Source organism: Oncorhynchus keta, chromosome 6 (assembly GCF_023373465.1).
Source record: "Oncorhynchus keta strain PuntledgeMale-10-30-2019 chromosome 6, Oket_V2, whole genome shotgun sequence".
In the NCBI taxonomy this organism is placed as follows: domain Eukaryota; kingdom Metazoa; phylum Chordata; class Actinopteri; order Salmoniformes; family Salmonidae; genus Oncorhynchus; species Oncorhynchus keta.
Genome location: NC_068426.1, coordinates 32219741 through 32241251, shown reverse-complemented (window position 1 = coordinate 32241251; position 21511 = coordinate 32219741). Strand labels below are relative to the sequence as shown.

Genomic DNA, 21511 nt, shown 5'->3' with positions numbered 1-21511 from the left:
AGCCACTTTACAATAGTGCATCTAAATCTTTTAAGGGGGGGGGGATGAGAAGGATTACTTTATCCTATCCTAGGTATTCCTTAAAGAGGTGGGGTTTCAGGTGTCTCCGGAAGGTGGTGATTGACTCCGCTGTCCTGGCATCGTGAGGGAGTTTGTTCCACCATTGGGGGGCCAGAGCAGCGAACAGTTTTGACTGGGCTGAGCGGGAACTGTACTTCCTCAGTGGTAGGGAGGCGAGCAGGCCAGAGGTGGATGAACACAGTGCCCTTGTTTGGGTGTAGGGCCTGATCAGAGCCTGGAGGTACTGAGGTGCCGTTCCCTCACAGCTCCGTAGGCAAGCACCATGGTCTTGTAGCGGATGCGAGCTTCAACTGGAAGCCAGTGGAGAGAGCGGAGGAGCGGGGTGACGTGAGAGAACTTGGGAAGGTTGAACACCAGACGGGCTGCGGCGTTCTGGATGAGTTGTAGGGGTTTAATGGCACAGGCAGGGAGCCCAGCCAACAGCGAGTTGCAGTAATCCAGACGGGAGATGACAAGTGCCTGGATTAGGACCTGCGCCGCTTCCTGTGTGAGGCAGGGTCGTACGTAGTTGCTACCGTTAGCCAGCTTGAGCTAGCTATCGAGCTAGCATATGAACTCTGTAGCACAGAGTAGATCCTCCATATGACGTTGAGAATTAGTGCGTTGTAATAACCAAAATACATAACCGTTTGTACCTATAGATAACCAGATCGTGAATACAACTAAGTCTTTGATGACACCATGTTGTTACATTGGTGAGTAAAAATGTATGCTTTCTATCCTTTAAAGGGATACTTTGGGATTTTTGCAATGAGGCCCTTTAACTACTTCCCCAGAGTCAGATGAACTTGTGGATACCATTTTTATGTCTCTTTGTCCAGCATGAAGGAAGTTAAGAGGTATTTTAGCAAGCCAATGCTAACTGGCGTTAGCGCAATGACTGGAAGTCTATGGATATCTGCTATCATGGTAGTTAAAGGGCCTCTGCCAAAATCGCAAAGTATCCCTTTAATATGTTTTAACCCTCAAGGCATGTTCATTATATAAATATCCCATTGAACTTTATCTGGTTTGTCATTCCAAAGGAATTCTCGCATTACTTGAGAAAGGATTTTCCTGTAGTCGGTAGAGCCATGAATAAATATGTAAACTAGAGAATTAATCAGGTTAATTTTCCCTTAGATGGACAGGTGTTTCCGTCTCCACGGTTTCAAGATCATATCTATTTTGCAAAGTATTTTTCAAAGTTTTCTATCAAAGTTAGTAGTCGGAAGATTGCTAAACTTTTCCGAGATATGTGCAAGCACATCAACTTTGCCATCCGCCCATTTAATCGGGAGATCACATCACAATTTAAAGTTTATCTTTTAGAAACGCAATGCGTAATTTAGTACAGTTTTAGTACAGTTAGTTTGTTCTTTTCCTGGTACTCCCTGGTCTTCTGTAAGCTTGGTATAGCCAAAGTAGTCGCATATTGCCAGATTGCAGGGATGGGCAAGAGATGTTGGCCCGCAGATCAATTTAAATTATTTTTGTAAATCAGTCGGGGTTTGAACTTACTGTTGAGAGTGAAAATAGAACAATACAGAAGGTGCAATTTAGACATTTGGTCGTCAGTCACTCACTCAGATATCATATTAACATGGCATATGTCATGGCAAAATGTGTAGAATTGCAGGGAATTAGTAGAATTGCATGAGATTAGCTTTCAAACAGTAAAAAAATCCACCCCATGGCAAATGGATAGAATTGCAGGAAATTCATTTCTTCGTTTCTGCCTCATGGCATTTTTTTTATTTAAATTTCATGACATTTCTTATAAAGTTTCGAAATCTTCTCTCCACCCATGGCAAAATGTGTAGAATTGCAGCAAAACTTGCTTTAAGACTAGGTTTGGCTCTGACTGCATGTGGGGTATGGATGTTTGTAGGCAGACCCCCAAGCCACTGTGGCCCGCAAGGTGGGGGAGACCCTCAACCAAGTCTCATTTAGGGCCCCCTAAAGGCTAGGGCCGGCCCTGGGTACTGATATAATGCATTTATTTAAGAATTAAGTAGTTTAACTGAACAAATAAATTGATTGAACAAATCAGTTAACTGTATGTCTTGGACTGTGGGTAGGGTACGCATTTCCTTGATCCACTGCGATCCCTCATGATGAATTCAGATTTTTTTTGTTGCCCATCCCTGGTGTATAGTATGTAACCTTGATTTTGTGTTTGTGTTCGTCTCAGGCACTGGGAGGCCGTTAAGAGGTGGGATGAAGCCATCCAGATGACTCCAGAAAACCCTCTACTGTACGAGATGAAGTCCCAGGTGCATTACAGTACTACAGCTCTCAGCTACTTATCCTCCTCTCCTCCTATTGTCTCTCTCTAGTTCGCCAATTCTCCAGCTATAAGACGACAGCCAGCCAAATAGGGCCAGATACAGCCAGATAAGAACTTCCTCGGTTTGTCTTTGCTACAAACAGAACATTTTGTTTGTATGAACCTTTTTTTCTCCCTTTCTTGTTCTCTGTGCTGGTACAATACAATCACAGTGTGTCGAATTTACCTCCAGATACAATTTGACTGTCAGAGGTACGTTTCTCCTGGAAGCTCCCTTTAGGCCACGGATGGGCAATTGACGGCCCGCTACAGTACCAGTGAAATGGTTGGACACACCTACTCATTCAAGGGTTTTTCTTTATTTTTAATATTTTCTATATGACAACTTTGCATACTCTTGGCATTCTCTGAACCAGCTTCATGAGATAGTCGCCTGGAATGCATTTCAATTAACAGGTATGCCTTGTTAAAAGTATATTTGTGGAATCTTTTCCTTAATGCGTTTGAGCCAATCAGTTGTGTTGTGACAAGGTAGGGGTGGTATACAGAAGATAGCCCTGTTTGGTAAAAGACCAAGTCGCTATTATGGCAAGAACAACTCAAATAAGCAAAGATAAACAACAGTCCATCATTACTTTAAGACATGGTCAGTCAATATGGAACATTTCAAGAACTTTGAAAGTTTCCTCAAGTGCAGTCGCAAAAAAAATCAAGGTCTTTAATGAAACTTATGAGGACCGCCACAGGAAAGGACGCCTCAGTTACCTCTGCTGCAGAGGATGGAGTTAACTGCACCTCAGATTGCAGCCCAAATAAATGTTTCAGAGTTAAAGATAGACACATCTCAACATCAACTGTTCAGAGGAGACTGCGTGAATCAGGCCTTCATGGTTCAAATTGCTGCAAAGATACCACTACTAAAGGACACCAATGAGAAGAAGACTTGCTTGGTCCAAGAAACACGAGCAATGGACATTAGACCGGTGGAAATTCCAAATTTGAGTTCCAATCGCCTTGTCTTTGAGACGCAGAGTAAGTGAACGGATGATCTCTGCATATGTGGTTCCCACCGTGAAGCATGGAGGAGGTGGTGTGATGGTATGGGGGTGCTTTGCCGGTGACACTGTCTGTGATTTCTTTAGGTTTCAAGGCACAATTAACCAGCATAGCTACCACAGCATTCTGCAGCGATACGCCACCTCATTTGGTTTGCGCATAGTAGGACTATAATTTGTTTTTCAACAGGACAATGACCCAACACACCTCCAGGCTATGTAAGGGCTATTTGACCAAGAAGGAGAGTGATGGACTGCTACATCAGATGACCTAGCTTCCACAATCACCTGACCTCAACCCAATTGAGATAGATTGGGATGAGTTGGACCGCAGAGTGAAGGAAAAGCATTCAACAAGTGCTATGTGGGAACTCCTTCAAGACTGTTGGAAAATAATTCCACATGAAGCTGGTTGAGAGAATGCCAAGAGTGTGCAAAGCTTTCATCAAGGCAAAGGGTTGCTACTTTGATGATTTGTTTGACACTTTTTTGGTTTCTACATGATTCCATATGTGTTATTTCATAGTTTTGATGTCTTCACTATTATTCTACAATGTAGAAAATAGTAAAAATAAAGAAAAACCTTTGAATGAGTAGTTGTCCAAACCTTTGACTGGTACTGACTTTTTATGTATATATATATATATATATACACGTGTGTGTGTGTACGTACACACACACAGTGGGGCAAAAAAATATTTAGTCAGCCACCAATTGTGCAAGTTCTCCCACTTAAAAAGATGAGAGGCCTGTAATTTTCATCATAGGTACACTTCAGCTATGATAGACAAAATGAGGGGGGAAATCCAGGAAATCACATTGTAGGATTTTTAATGAATTTATTTGCAAATTATGGTGGAAAATAAGTATTTGGTCAATAACAAAAGTTTATTTCAATACTTCGTTATATACTCTTTGTTGGCACTGACAGAGGTCAAACCTTTTCTGTAAGTCTTCACAAGGTTTTCACACACTGTTTGTTGCTGGTATTTTGGCCCATTCCATTACAGGCTTCTCATCTTTTTAAGTGGGAGAACTTGCACAATTGGTGGCAGACTAAATACGTTGGTGTGTGTGTGTGTGTGTGTGTGTGTGTGTGTGTGTGTGTGTGTGTTATTAGTGCCTTCGGAAAGTTGTCAGACCACTTGACTTTTTCCACATTTTGTTACGTTACAGACTTATTCTAAAATGGATTCAATAAATATAAATCCTCAGCAATCTACACACAATACCCCATAAAGACAAAGCGAAAACATGTTTTTAGAAAATACAGAAATACCATATTTACATAAGTATTCATTGCCTTTGCTATGAGCCTCGAAATTGAGCTCAGGTGCATTCTGTTTCCATTGATCGTCCTTGATGTTTCTACAACTTGCCGTGCACCTGTGGTACATTCAATTGATTGGACATGATTTGGAAAGTCACTGATGGATTCTGTTAAACTGTAGTTTGTTTTTATCCTTTTTAGCGAGTGATTATTGTGAGAATTAATGGAGTTTAGGCCATGAAACTGTGTGTATACTAATTTATAAAGATGGACCTAATCAGAAAAGAGGAAATTGCCTAGGATCAGAGAGCAAGCAGGGTCAGGCCCAGAAGATGCATAGCTAAACAAAGAGAGGGCCATGGACATTCCACAGGGGAAAGGAGGAAATCTCATTGGGTTCATAAAATGTATAGCTTGGGAGGTGACGCCTACAAAGGAAGAGTTTCAAATGTGTTGTGAACTTTCTAAATGTATGCACTCAGCTGATGTCATCCTGGTCTCAATTCCTTATTGCAAAGGAGTTGCAATAGAGTTCTTTCTTTGAACAGCACACACCCATCTAAATGAGGTCCCACAGTTAACCATGCTAAGGAATTGTCCTTAGAGCTCTGAGACAGGATTGTGTCGAGGCAGAGATCTGGGGACGGGTACCAAAACAGTGCTGCAGCATTCTAGCTCCCCAAGAACACAGTGCCCTTCATCATTCTTAAATGGAAGATGTTTGGAACCACCAAGGCTCATCCTAGAGCTGGCCACCCTGCCAAACTGAACAATCTGGGGATAAGGGCCTTGGTCAATGAGGTTACCAAGAAACTGATGGTCACTCTGACAGAGCTCCAGAGTTCCTTTGCGGAGATGGGAGAACCGTCCAGAAAGACAATCATCTCTGCAGCAATCAGGCCTTTACAGTAGAGTGGCCAGACGGAAGCCACTCCTCAGTAAAAGGCACATGACAGCCCGCTTGGAGTTTGCCAAAAGGCACCTAAAGGACTCTCAGACCATGAGAAACTAGATTAAACTCTTTGGCCTGAATGCCAAGCGTCACGTCTGGAGGAAACCTGGCACCATCCCTACGGTGAAGCATGGTGGTGGCAGCATCATGCTGTGGGGATGTTTTTCTGTGGCAGGGACTGGGAGACTAGTCAGGATCGAGGGAAAGGTGAACGGCGCAAAGTACAGAGAGATCCTTGATGAAAGTCTACTCCAGACTGCTCAAGACTTCAGACTGAGGCGAAGTTTCACCTTCAAACAGGACAACGACCCTAAGCTTGCAGGACAAGTCTCTGAATGTCCTTGAGTGACCCAGCCAATGCCCTGACTTTAACCCGATCAAACATCTCTGGAGACACCTGAAAATAGCTGTGCAGCAACGCTCCTCATCCAACCCTACAGAGCTTGAGGATCTGCAGAGAAGAATGGGAGAAACTCTCCAAATTCAGGTGTGCCAAGCTTGTAGCGTCATAGCCAAGAAGACTCAATGCTATAATCGCTGCCAAAGTTGCTTCAACGAAGTACTGAGTAAAGGGTTTGAGTCATTATTAGGAAACATTTCTGTGTGTAGATTGGTGAGGGGGGACAAAAACAATTTAATAAATGTTACAATAAGGCTGTACCGTAACAATGTGGAAAAAGTCGAGGGGTCTGAATACTTTCTGAAGGCACTGTATATATATATTTTGGGGGGACTCCGTCGGGGTCTTAGAATAGTAGAATACACACGTTGCAATTTCGAAATGTGGCTGTGCATCAGCAGTTTTTCTCACGTCAGTCACTGACATTCACTCAATTAGCCCATGTCAGCATAAAAATATGTTGTTTGTTAAATTAGTTGAGCCAGCTATCCAATTACTGACCGGAGGGCCCCCGTTGAATTTGTTAGTCACTCACTCGGATATCATTTTAAAAACTGCAAACAATTCTCTCCACTCTATGGCGAAATGTGTATAATTTCAGGAAATTAACTGTTAAACTGCTAATCTTTCTCTACACCTCATGGCAATTTTTGTTGAATTTCATGATATATGTTAAAAATGACAATCTTCTCTCTGCCCATGGCAAAATATGTAGAATTGCAGGGAATTACCTCTAAAACAAAATTTCACTTAGTGCCCCCAAAAGTCTAGGGCCGGCTCTGACTACATGTGTGGGTATGGATGTGGGTACGCAGACCCCCAATCCACTGCGGCCCCTCATAATGAGTTCTGATTTTGTTTTTGTCCCCCACCCCCATCAGTTTCCCATCCATGCTTTAGGCTGTCAGGAGATCATTTAGTTCTAGGACCATTTGTGTACTTGAGCTTTGCCATGAAAGAGAAAAACAGCCATTGGACACGGAACGGTCTTTCATAATGACCTGCTGTTAAGAGAAAAACTACGCAGCTTGAGATTTGAAAGTGAATCTCTTTATATGAGGACAGTAAGTGGAGGATACAATTTCAATTCAAATGGTTTTTGACCATTTCACTTCTGTCCCTCTCTCCCCTCTCTCCTAGGTGTCATTGAGAGTAGAGATTAGGCTAGCTAGCCAACAGAGGTGTGTGTGTGTGTGTGTGTGTGTGTGTGTGTGTGTGTGTGTGTGTGTGTGTGTTTCAGCAATAATTTTGCTGGTCCTTTCAGAGAAGACAACATTTCCTGTTTCTTGCTGTGTCGGGGGGGGGTGTAATCATAAAGCAGAGAAGCTATCTAAACCCGTGATGTAGTCACACCACATGTACCCTGACATACTCTGACAGTATCTGTAACACAATTAACTTTCTCCTTATAGCCTTCACCTTTCCAATTTTCAAACATTCTCCCTCCACGCTTTTAATGGCTGACATTATTAACCATGATTCTGAAATCTGAGTAGAAATTCATTACGTGACCTATGTGGCAAATAATGAAAGCTTCCGTTATTACATTCTTTAGGGGAAATGTAATATCATGTTCTTTTACTCATGAAGTGTGCGGTTTTAAATGTTGTTTAACTTGGTCCTCATGTCCTCGACGGTATTCTTGGTTACTACAGATTAGTCATGCTTTAGAAGGGATACATTAACAGGGTCACATACACACACAAGTCTACTTGTATGCTGTGTAGCGGAGGAGACATATCCCTCCCTCATTAAGTTATATTCTGATGGGTTTCATTACACATGAATAGTCTGACTGGTCGGTGGAATAAAAATATATGTCCCCATTAGTCCAGTCTCTGTCTTTTGGACGTTCTGCACTTGCTGCAAGACCAGCTATAAGGCTGTCTCAGAGGTGAGATGCCTCTCTCAGAGCCAGAAGACTGGGATGGAGACAACTCTAACATTTGCCATTCACTTCCTCTCATCACGTTCTTCCCTTTAACTCACTCAGTTTCTCTGTGATGCTCACAGTCCTCTCTGTCTGTTTGTCCATCCGTCACGCTCGCATGGTCCTTTTGTGTGTTCGTCACTGTGTTCCTTTTAAAGTTTTGATTGGTTGGCATGAGATCGATCTCATTGCAGCCATGGCGTCACTTCACTGATGTCTTTCTGTTTGGCTGCATGAGAGCATGAATGGTGAGGACAAACTTTTATTGTCCATTGAATATAATGTTTGCCTTAGAAAAACAGTCAAAAACATAAATCACAGAACGAACAAAATTTGAACCCAAGAGATTAGAGTTTTGTTACTAAGACTCATCCGCCATTTGTTATTTCCTCACTTTCTAATCTAATATACAACATATATTTTAATTTTTTATTTCTTAGACAATCACTTATGGAGTCACTATTCTCTTCCTGGGCACGTCCTCTCTGGGCCCGCCCTTTCTACCTCAGTACATTACAGCACTAGTAGCTCCTGTGGTCTGCAGTCCAGAGACAGATGGAGTCATTAGCGGTGTATCACTGGAGGTCGCTGTGTATTATGGCCAGTACTCTAACCCTCATTTGTCATGTAATAACAGGTCGTTTACCAGGATCCTGCTGTAGCTCGCCTGCCATTGCTGAAATTAATACATAACATAGACGTAGGACTGCACTATAATGTCAGGACCAATGTTTTCCAGAGGGGTGATTCCTCACTAAACCAGGACAAAAAAATAGCATGATTTTTACGAAATGTAATCCTTAAAATATTATTTTTGGAGAAAGGGTTGTTAGCATATATTTGATATTTTGATCTTAAAGCATAATTGAGACATGTATTGAAGTTGGAATATTTTTGACTTTTTGGCCTTATATTGTTTAATTGTGTTTGTTTGTTTAATATTGTTTAATTAATTGTAGTGTCATGACGCTTTTTTGTTGTTGGACGTAAAAGACTAAAACACCAGGAAATCAGCTCCAAGTCCATTTTTATTTTGGAAATCTGTATCAAAGTATTCCACGCATAATAGAGCTGTACACTCATTGGCCAGTTTATTGGGTACACCCATCTGGTACCGGGGCGGACTGCCATTTGCCTCCAGAACAGCCTGAATTATTTGGGTAATGGAAACGTTGCTCAATTAGTACCAGGGGGCCTAACATGTGCCAAGAAAATATTCCCCACACCAGGCAGGATGGGGCCATGGACTCATGCTGCTTACTCCAAATCGTGACTGTGTCAACAGGAACTGGGATTTGTCAGATCAGGCAATGTTTTTTTCCACTCCTCAATTGTCCAGTGTTGGTGATCCAGCCTGGTCTCATATTTTTATTTAATTTTTTATTTAACCTTTTATTTAACTAGGCAAGTCAGCTAAGAACAAATTGTTATTTACAATGACTGCCTAGGAACAGTGGGTTAACTGCTTTGTTCAGGGGCAGAACGACAGATTTTTACCTTGTCAGCTCAGGGATTCGTTCTAGCAACCTTTTGGTTACTGGCCCAATGCTCTAACTACTAGGCTTGCCTACCGCCCCTCGTAGACTCTACATAACATAGTAAATGTAAATCCGGGACATTCAAATTATTATGATTTGTTACTTTTGGTATGATTACATGAGGCAGATGGTTACTTAAGGCAAAACTAAAGGAGGGTGGTTTGACGGGTGGGCATATAATGCAAACCACTAGCATCCCGCAAAGGTTGCGTGTTCAAATCTCATCAACAGCATGGTCATTACACCTTGTGCTAGGGACAATAAAATGCCATTCTAAATGTGCAGCTTTGTCACACAACGCAATGCCACAGATGTCTCAAGTTTTGAGGGAGTGTGCAATTGGTATGCTGACTGCATGAATGCCCACCAGAGCTCTTGCCAGAGAATTTAATGTTAATTTCTCTCCCATAAGCTGCCTCCAACATCGTTTTAGAGATTTTGGCTGTATGTCTAACCGGCCTCCCAACCACAGGCCATTGTGCGTGGGTACAGGTTAGTCGAGGTCATTTGTACATGAAGGTAGGGGTAAAGTGTCTATGCATAGATAATAAAGATCGAGTAGCAGCAGTGTAAAAACAAATGGGGGTCAATGTAAATAGTCCTATTTGGCTATTTGATTAATTTAGCATGATAATGCACGGCCCCATATCGCAGGGACCTGTACACAATCCCTGGAAGCTGAAAATGTCCCAGTTCTTCCATGGCCTGCATACTCACCAGACATGTCACCCATTGAGCATGTTTGGGATGCTCTGGATCAACATGTACGACAGCATGTTCCAGTTCCCACCAATATCCAGCAACTTCACACAGCCATTGAAGAGGAGTGGGACAACATTCCACAGGCCACGAGCCTGATCAACTCTATGCGAAGGAGATGTCGTACTGCATGAGGCAAATGGTGGTCACACCAGATACTGACTGGTTTTCTGATCCACGCCCATACTTTTTTTTTTTTTTAAGATATGTGACAAGGACTGTGGAGGTCACAAAATTTCATCAAGCAAATAACTGCCGGTGTCATGGTAATTGACATAAACACATTTAGCATCTCGTGGCTTCCCTACAAGCCACTGATGCAGACCTTTTGGAACATCTACATTTGAAAAAGTCAAATAAATCCATGCAATATAACGTACACCTTCACAATAAATCCATGATTTATTTTAGACAGGTCTAAAGAAACATGAAATTAAGAAAATGTAGTCTATTTTAGAAGAACAGAATAGCATACTCTGAGTTGTCCTCATCTGGCTGTGCCATATGGCTGTGGGCTACACTAGTTCATTTAGCAGACAAGGTTTGCTTAGAATTCTGTGACCTTTTACATTATTTTATAGTATGAAGAATAAAATTGAACAAAGCTGAATAAAATAGAAAGGATATGTTCTCAAAACGATTTGAGGGACATATTCTGTGTTAAGCAGTTATCAAAGAAATGGGTACTCCTATATGCTTAGTTCTACAAACGATGGGCTATATGTTTTGATTTTTAATACATTGAAAGGTTCCATGATGTGACTAATGATTATTTGAAAATAGCTCTGCTTTGTTTTTCTTCACAGGCTGTACACACTTCATCAGTCTCTCGTTCAAAATTTGACTAGCACTTGATAATGCCTTGAATTTCCCAGCAGCATCACCTTTTGTGTGGCCGTAATCCTCCCTAAACAAAATCCATGCCTTTTGCGGTCAGTGGCCATTGTGCCCTTGGCTGAATATAATAATGATAATTCCCTTCTCCTATAGTGCTGCTTGCTCCGAAGCACCTCTCACTCACATGGCTCTCCATCACGTGATTGGTCTTTCTCACAGGCTACAAGTGAAGACAGACACATCTGGGACGCAACTGCAAAAGTCCTTATCCAATTCCGAGTTGCGTATTTAAGATATCGGAAGAACTGTCCACAATTACTTTTCGTCAGCCAACAAGATGGGTAGGCCTACCGAACAGCAAAAGCTTTTTATTTTTTATTTGACCTTTATTTAACTAGGCAAGTCAGTTAAGAACAAATTCTTATTTTCAATGACGGCCTAGGAACAGTGGATTAATAGCCTATGTCCATCTACTATCCCCGATACTTAAAAAGTTGACCTATTCTGTGCGAGAAATAAATATTCCAAACATAGTCTGGGACAGTTGTGGGATGCGATAGGCCTCAAGTTAATACATCCACTAGCATAAAAACACTTGTTTTATGCAATGAGGCCGATATAACAGATCAGAAAGTTTAGCTTAAAATTTTGATAAACTATGAAGCTATTTCTTCACATTATAAGCGCAGTAGGCTATAAGCGTTAATATTCCATTAGTGGGAAAACAACATTATCAAAAGTGATCGCAAATGTCACAATTTATTACAAAGGTGCATTTTATTGTGAATATTATTTTCCCCAAACTTGAAACTCAAAGCATTTCTTATGTATTCCAGTTAGCCTCTACATCCCTTATAAAGCGTATTAATGTGCTTAATTTTAAGAAGTTATATGTCCACTTTCGTTATGACACAAAACATATAGGCCTACAGTGCGTTCAATTCAGCCTTTTCAACTTTTTCCACATTTTGTTATGTTACAGCCTTATTTAAAAGTTAGGGTAGGGTAGCCTAGTGGTTAGAGCGTTGGACTAGTAACCGGAAGGTTGCGAGTTCAAACCCCCGCGCTGACAAGGTACAAATCTGTCGTTCTGCCCCTGAACAGGCAGTTAACCCACTGTTCCCAGGCAGTCATTGAAAATAAGAATTTGTTCTTAACTGACTTGCCTGGTTAAATAAAGGTAAAATAAAATAAAATATGCAATTAAATAGTGAATGGAGAAATCCATAGATGATGGCCTAATGAATTCATTTCAATTGACTGATTTCCTTATTTTTTTACGACTTTTAAGCCACTACTACTTAGCGTGTTATCGAACCCTTCCCCTAATCTTAACCCTTTAAATGGATACAATGGGATTTTGGCAGTGAGGCCTTTTATCTACTTCCCTGGAGTCAGATGAACATGTTTTTATGTCCGGTATGTAGGAAGTTTGAGGTAGTTTCTCGAGCCAATGCTAACTAGCATTAGCAATCATGACTGGAAGCCTATGGGTATCTTCTAGTAAATACCTCTGCCAATATCCCAAAGTATTCCTTTAACCTAACTCCTAACCTTAATCCGAACCTAACCCTTAGCCTAGCTAACGTTAGCCAGCTAGCTAACGTTAGCCACAACAAATAGGAATGAATACAATTTTGCACATTGGAAACATATTGTACGTTTTGCGAATTTGCAACATATTGTACATTTTTAGAAAATTCGTAACATATGATACGAATTGTAATTCATAACTTGTCATGCAAAATGGATGATGGACATCTACAAAATATTGCATACCATACAAAAAGTAACATATACTAAATGGAGTGTCCTGGATTTACGTAAAGAATAATACAAAATTCTGAGACCAGGCTGGGTGATCATGTGCCCACTGAAGCCGCAAACTTACTTGTTTTTAGCTGATAGGAGTGGAACCAGGTGTGGTCGTCTGCTGCAATAGCCCATCCGTGACAAGGACTGATGAGTTGTTCCGTTCTGCATACCACTGTTATACTGCACCGTTATTTGTCTGTTAGTTTGCACGATTCTTGCAATTATCTTTCGACTTCTCAACAACGAGCCGTTCTCGCCCACAGGACTGTCGCTGACTGGAGGTTTTACTTTTGTCGCACCATTCTCGCTAAAACCCTAGACACTGTGCACGGAAAGCCCAAGAAGCTGGCCATTTCTGAGATACTGGAACCTGTGTGCCGGGCAGCAACGATCATACCATGCTCAAGGTCACTCGTTTTGCCCATTCTAACATTCAATTGAACAGTAACTGAATGCCTCGATGCCTGTCTGCCTGCTTTATATAGCAAGCCAAAGCCTTTTGACTCACTGTCTGTTGGAGAGAACCATTTTCGTGAACAGGGTGATGTACCTGATTAACTGGCAACTCAGTATATGTGATCGTATACAGATGTAAGCAAGGTTAGAAATGATTTATGTTTTGGTCAAATGTTATATATGTTTGGGCTTCTTGTGACTGCTGAACTGACCAACAGACCTCGAATATCTCTGTCACTGAGAGTGGAGGTGTGCGTCTCACTGTCTGAAAATGCATTTTATTTTTCTAAAAATAAAACAATCCACCTTCACAATCCTGACTGAGATATTACTCTGAGCTCTTGTTTAACTTTTCAGCGTTCCCTGATGAATCATGTCATGGTAGTTATTACAATTTTATGGAAAAAAATTATAGAATGGTGCATTATTGAACAGGGAACATATGACTCTTAAATATGATTTTTTTAAATCTCACAACCCCAAGAGAACACACATACATACATACACACACTATGTTATTTTCATATTGGTGCAGCATATTGTTTGACCATTGCATTCTGAACCTTGACTTGCAGGTGCTGACCGTCCTGGAAGAGGTGTTCCCGGCGGTGCAGGCAGCAGAGATGGCTGTGAAGCTCCGCCCCCTGTGGTGGGAGGGCTGGCAGACACTGGGCCGCGCCCAGCTTAGTCTGGGAGAGGTGGACCTGGTCAGTATTACTGTACATTTGTCATACTATTGTGCCAGCCTAGTCCTTTTGAGCAACTATGGAGGATGTGTAACCAGGCCAGCTTGGTTTTCCCGGGTAGCCTGGCATTCAAGTTGTTTTATGCACAACTAGGTAGCCTAACTTGAGATCCAGGCGCATAAAAACCAAGATATTAGTCCATAATGCACTTCTCCCTTTGACATCAATGCACGGTTTAAGTGAACAACTCTAATGCATCTCATGTTAGGTTTCAGTCCACTGCAGAGAAGTGGCCCTAGCTTGTCTATCATCCCCACATACACTAAATGTGCCAGTCATTACACTGAGCTCCTATTTATAACTGTTCTCTGTGTAATAAAGTGGCTCTTCTTTAAAAGCACATCCAAGTGCCCGGGGCATGGAAGATTACTTAAAGTTCCCAACAGTGCTCACCTGAACCTCTCTGTACAGTGGGTATCATAAGTATTCACACCCCTGAGTTAATACATGTTAGAATCACCTTTGCCAGTGATTACAGCTGTGAGTCTTCATGGGTAAATCTCTAAGAGCCTTGCACACCTGGATTATGCAATATTTGCCCGTTTTGTTCATTTCAAAATTATTCAAGCTCTGTCAAGGTGTTGGCAATAATGGCAAGACAAGCAATTTTCTTGGCCACTCAGGAACATTAACTGTCTTCTTGGTAATCAATTCCAATGTTGATTTGGCCTTGTGTTGTAGGTTATTGTCCTGCTGAAAGGTAAAGTGTAAAGCAGACTGAAGTAGGTTTTCCTGTAGGATTTTGCCTGTGCTTAGTTCCAGACCATTTATTTGTATCCCGAATAACTCCAGAGTCTTTGCTAATGTCGAGCATAACCATACCATGAAGCAACCACCACCATGCTTGAAAATAAGGAGGCAGTTACTCAGTGATGTGTTGTTGGATTTCCCCCAAATATATGGCTTTGCATTTAGGCCAAACGGTTTGTTCCTTTTGCAGTGTTACTTTAGTGGAATATTTTTTTATTCTGTGTATTTTTATTTTCACTCTGTCAATTGTGGAGTCACTACAATGTTGATCCAGGCTCTGTTTTCTCCCATCACAGCCATTTAATTCTTTAGCTGTTTTAAAATCACCAATGGCCTCGTGGTGACATCCCTAAGCAGTTTCCCTCCTGTCTTGCAGCTCATTTTAGAAGGACGACTGTATCTTTGATGTGTCTAGTTGGTTTAATACATCATCCCCAGCATAATTATTAACTTGACCATGCTTAAAGAGATATTAAATGTCTGATTTGTTACCCATCTACCAATCATTGCCCTTCTTTGAGGCTTTCAACAAGCTACCTCTTCTTTTTTTTTTTGTTGAATATGTGCTTGAAATTCAGTACTTGACTGACGTTGTGTGTATGGGGGCCAGAGAAAGGGGTAGTTAGTTATTCAAAAATCATCTCAATCCCTATTATAATTTATTATGTAATTTGTTAAACCAAATTTGACTCTAGAATTAAGACGCTTTCCTAAAAAAAGGAAGTGAATACTAATGCAAAGAGGATATTGAATTTTCGTTTTAATTTCACCTTATGGAGAGTTGTGTAGATCAATAAAAAAAAAACACAACTAAATATTTTTTAATCCCACTTTGTAACACAACAAAATGTAAACAAAATCTAAAGGGGGTGAATGATTTCCACTCAGTGGCGACCTGTCATTCAGGGCAGGTGGGGCACCTTTTTAGCTTCAACAAATATATGTATATATGTATATATGTGTATATATGTATATATATGTATATATATGTGTATATATATATGTATATATATGTATATATATGTATATATATATATGTATATATATGTATATATATGTATATATATATATATAGTACCAGTCAAAAGTTTGGACAACCCTATTCAAGGGTTTTTATTTTATTTTTACTATTTTCTACATTAGATTAATTGTGAAGACCTCAAAACTATGAAATAACACACATGGAATCATGTAGTAACCAAAAAAAGTGTTAAACAATTCAAATATATTTTATATTTGAGATTCTTCAAAGTAGCCACCCTTTGCCTTGATGACAGCTTTGTACACTCTTGGCATTCTCACAACCAACTTCACATGGAATGCTTTTCCAACAGTCTTTAAGCAGTTGTTGGCTGCTTTTCCTTCTCTGTTCCTTCTTCTTGGTCAAATAGCCATTACACAGTCTGGAGGTGTGTGAGGTCATTGTCCTGTTGAAAAACAAATGATAGTCCCACTAAGTGCAAACCAGATGGGATGGCATATCGCTGCAAAATTCTGTGGTAGCCATGCTGGTTAAGTGTGCCTTGAATTCTAAATTTATCACTGACAGTGTCACCAGCAAAGCACCCACAACATCACACCTCTTCCTCCATGCTTCACTGTGAAAACAACACTTGTCTCACAAAGACATGGCAGTTGAAGCCATAAATGTCATATTTAGACTCATCAGACCAAAGGACAGATTCCCACCAGTCTAATGTTTCTTGGACCAAGCAAGTTTCTTCTTATTGGTGTCCTTTCGTTGGGGTTTCTTTGCATCAATTCGACCATGAAGGCCTAATTCACGCAGTCTCCTATGAACAGTTGATGTTGAGATGTGTCTGTTACTTGAACTCTGAAGCATTTATTTGGGCAGCTATTTCTGAAGCTGGTAAATCTCGCAAACTTATCCTCTGCAGCAGATGTAACTCTGGGTCTTCCTTACCTGTCTTTAAAAAAAAAATGTTTTTAACATTGATGTGGCTGACTTGCTTAATCAAATGTAGTTTCTACTGACAATTGAGTTGTGGTCCGAAGTCTAGGTTTACGGGTCTCTTTTCCAAGCTTAAAAGGATGAAGATTGGCCAATGTTTAATCTGTCAATCCAGCATAACTTCTGCTGCGCTCAAACCAACTGTAAACTCGGAACTGGGAAATCTGACTTCAAGACAACTGGGAACTCGGGAGAAAAAAAACCTCTGTCTGGGAAAATACGTTTTGAACGGTCATCCAACTCTGAATTGTAAGTCGGGAACTCTGGCCGCCTTCTAGAGTTCCGACCTGAAGATCACTGACGTCATCATGATTCGACGTAGTTTTTTTACCCGATTTCCCAGTTGTCTTGAAAGCACCATAAATCCAGAGAATGCCAGACTTTGATGACAAAGTTTGATGACAAAATTTGCCCATGAAGTACCGCCGTGCCACCTTCCTGTTCAAGTGAGCACATCACCACAAGGTGAGTTAAAAAATGTATTGTATGCTGCTGCATAAATTATGTAAGATGCCTGAGAGATGTACACTGTAGCTAAGAAAGTTATACTAAGTGTATGTTGTGTAGTAAGCTGTTTGTATCCTATGTGCCTCACCCAAATAATGTGGTCCCTTTCCCCTATTAATTTCACCTACTGTTCTGACTTGGTGGTGCACATGTAGCTTATAGCCTGTTTTAGAGAAATGTAATCAGAATATTTTAAATGCTTCATTGTCTGCTTATATGCCCCCTGTATTTATCACACGGTTCTAACTTGGTGTACAGGGAGAATACTGTAAGAACGGCCCATTTTCTAAATTCTGTCGCTGTACATTTCAAAAGTGCTGAACAAATAGTTATATTGACTACATCTGTCCTACCTTGCTCATTAATGTCTCAATCGGAATTACGGATTGCCTCATGCCGTAGTTTGTACATCTCAATTGTCTGTAGAAACATTTGTTTTAAGCAAGTCAGCCATATCAGCTATGTGTTTGTAAAAGGAAAAACATTAGGCTGAATGAACCATTTTGCTGCCAGACAAAGCTCCGCTGATAGCCAGGTGTAGCAGTGGTAAGGTGTTGGTACTGCTGTTGTGACTCTGCTGTTGGTACAGCTTTATGTAGGCCCTAACAGTTTGTGGGCACCATTTGTCACCATTTATAGTGTAATTAATCTATAGTTTAGTGTTGTGTAGGGGCTTTTCTGGAATGCATCTTAAAGATATGCTGTTTGCCCCGTCAAGATGTGTATGCTAAAATTGCCACTCTGTATGAAACCTGGCTGGATCACAGTTAGACTACTCCTCTGCTGTTTAGAGAGGAGAGAAAAAAAAACACCTTGCTGAACTCAAGAAACCCTATGGCTAATGGCCCTGTGTACATTTCTCCATCTCTAATGTCCCAGGGCAACAGAACTGTCAGAAGTGTTCCCAAAACAACAATGGGAAGTGTTGAAAATTGCCTGAGCTGAAGCTCGCCAAATATATACACACTTCCAATACATATAATGGATAGGTATTAGGAGGAGAGGAGAAAGTGCCTGTCTATTTTAAGAGGGGCTTGTTCAGTCGAGTTTCAGGACATTGTGTGCATCGACATGTTTGAGTAGTGCCATGTTTGCACATGGACTGGCGCAGTGATCTCCGGCATCACATATTCAAGTCTCCTGTTTGTTTTTTCATGTTTGCTTTTCTCTCTCTTTTCGATCTACCTTTCAGTTTTCTCTTAGTCTGTTTCCCGCAGTTTGTTTCCCGCAGTTTTTTTCTGGCATTTATCTTTCTCTCTCTTTACCTAGTGCCCGGAATTTACTCTTAATGGCATGTGTGCTATAATTAGGTGTCTAACGGTTCACTAAACTAGCAGTGGCGACATACTCTCTCTAAACTGTTGGGAAACCAACATATTCCCAAACTGGAGATTTAAACAATGATGGAGAATCCTCTTGGTTTATGGACCCCACCACTCACCATCGTACAGAACATGTTCCTGGCTGCGCCTCAACAAGAACATGTTTGAAATGTGGCAATTGTTTATTTCAGCTCAGATTTACTCAAGTCATACAATACAGCATAGGCATAGCCTAGTGTTTTAAATTGTTATTTTATGTATTCATTCGGGTTCACCGAACCTAGACCCCCCCCCCCCCCTCGTTCATACTGAACGGTTCAGTATGAACACATCTACTGTTGCACTCCTAACTCTAATAATGCTATTATAGTGCTATAATAATAAGTCATCCAATTTTTAGATGGAGGTTATAACAAAAACAGGCCCTTAGAACAAAGGACGGTTATGCCATTTAGTTGGGGAATTATTGTTGTAATAAACTAAGGAGAACAGGGAACCTAATTCCACCCTTTGACGAAACTATGCTTTTGAAAGAGTTGTGCGAATACAAACCATTTATCATATGAGTCTTGACTTGCCTGAGTTAATTTGTCAAAACTCTGGTTCTTCTTGGCCGTTTCACTTGACTTAGCCTTTATGGTATTTTTGTTTGCATACCTGTGCCAGTTGGGGAAACCAAACCAGTCTCTTTCAGGAATGTTGGCCTAAAAAGAGCTGAGGTTTCCTTTATTAGAGAGTGGCAGAAAATTGCAAGTCCCATCCATTTAACACACAGATACAGATCATAAAAGTCAGGGTGTGGTTGTGGAGCCCTGTAATAAGTGGCTTGTAAAATCACTTCACCACTTTGAATCACGTCATGGTCTTGTTTGGACCCTCAGGAATATATGAGGGAAAATGATCTCTGCTCTTTTTTAAAAACATATTTTTTTTGACCCCTTTTTACTTTTCATTAAATGCTTCCCTGTTTGACGCGTGACACATCCTTGGCCTGGGGCCTGAGTCTATGTTGGCCAGGCACTGGCAAAGGTCTTCTTTCCCATGGATGGAACGTGATCCTGGGGCTCAGTGTGAGTAGCATGCTGCCTTCATCATGGAGCCCAGGACAGGTACTGGGGAAGTGCTTAGCTTTCTTCTCTGCTCTGAAGTAGTAGCGAGAAAGGGAGCAGGAGAGTGAGACAGCCAGAGAGAGAGAGAGTAGGAGAGAGCAGAAGAGAAAGGGAGAGTGCATGAGCGAGTGGCTTCACAACATATGGGAACAGGAATCTATAACTAGTGCCAAGAGTTTTCCCTAGTGGAAATACCCATGGGACAGTTACCTAATGATCAAATTAAATAAAGTTGTGTATATATCTTGTCTCATTAATCTACTTCTGTGAAGAGCTTTTAGGTGGTGGCCAGTCCCGTCTTGGAACTCATCACCATAGCAAAAAGTTTGTTGTTAATGAGTTTGGTCAGAGATAGCTAGAAGGGATTCAGCAATGCATGTTTTTTTTTTCTCCCCAATTTCGTGGTATCCAATTGTTAGTAGTTACTATCTTGTCTCATCGCTATAACTCCCGTACGGGCTCGGGAGAGACGAAGGTCGAAAGCCATGCGTCTTCCGAAACACAACCTAACCAAGCTGCACTGCTTCTTAAGAACTTCTTAGGGCTGCAATCCCGTTAAAGGGATCGATATGACAACAGCCAGTGAAAGTGCAGGGCGCCAAATTCAAAACAACAGATCTCATAATTAAAATTCCTCAAACATATATTTTATACCGTTTTAAAGGTAATCTTGTTGTTAATCCCACCACAGTGTCCGATTTCAATTAGGCTTTACAGCGAAAGCACCACAAATGATTATGTTAGTTTACATTGGCGTGTTACGTTCACTAGTTCCAAAAACCTCCTATGATATTGCAGAGAGCCACATCATTACAGAAATACCCTGTATTATAAATGTCGATGAAAATTAGTGTTAGACATGGAAATATAGATATACCTCTCCTTAATGCAACCGCTGTGTCAGATTTCTAAAAAAAACTTTACGGAAAAAGCAAACCATGCAATATTCTGAGACGGCCCTCAGAAAACAAATACAATTTTCCGCCATGTTGGAGTCAACAGAAATCAGATATTACATTATAAATATTCCCTTACCTTTGATGATCTTCATCAGAATGCACTCCCAGCGATCGCAGTTCCACAATGAATGCTTGATTTGTTCGATAATGTCCATTATTTATGTCCAAGTAGCTACTTTTGTTAGGGCTTAGGTAAACAAATCCAAACACTCATGCAGGTCCTGCATAACTTTGGACAAAAACCTTTTTTTTTTTAAAGTTATATTACAGGTCTTAAACATTTCAAGACCTGTATTTCAAGACTAAGTATAGAATCAATCTTCAGGATGTTTTTATCATAAATCTTCAATAAAGTCCCAACCGGAGAATTCCTTTGTTGTGTAGAGGAGCAATGGAACGCAGGTCGATATCATGTGAAATGAGCGTGACCAGAAAATAGCTCTCTGCCAGTAACCTGACTCATTCAGCTCTTATTGAGCCCCACAACACAGTTAGAAGCCTCATTCAAGTTTCTAAAGACGGTTGACATCAACTTCATCCATGTCCCACTGTGAATTCAATAGGGCCTGGGTTGAAAATCGACCAACCTCAGATTTCTCACTTCCTGTTTGGATTTCTTCTCAGGTTTTTGCCTGCCATATGAGTTCTGTTATACTCACAGACATCATTCAAACAGTTTTAGAAATTTCAGTGTTTTCTATCCAATAATAATATGCATATATTAGCAACTGGGAATGAGGAGCAGGCCGTTAACTCTGGGCACCTTTCATCCAAGCTACTCAAT

At 40.8% G+C, this 21511-nt stretch overlaps 1 protein-coding gene across 6 annotated transcripts in view; it reads left to right on the top strand.

The window, feature by feature from the left end:
* ttc33 (tetratricopeptide repeat domain 33) overlaps window positions 1-21511 on the top strand; it is a 59590-nt gene that overhangs the window by 27957 nt on the left and 10122 nt on the right. For 4 of the 6 annotated variants that reach the window (XM_052521319.1, XM_052521318.1, XM_052521320.1 and 1 more), the window contains 2 exons: window positions 2255-2336; window positions 13938-14069. In XM_052521319.1, coding sequence (XP_052377279.1) covers window positions 2295-2336; window positions 13938-14069 — 174 coding nt within the window. In that variant the 5' untranslated portion in view covers window positions 2255-2294. Of the gene's footprint in view, window positions 1-2254; window positions 2337-13169; window positions 13314-13937; window positions 14070-21511 lie in introns of all 6 variants that reach the window. The other 2 variants (XM_052521321.1, XM_052521322.1) reach the window with 1 other exon arrangement.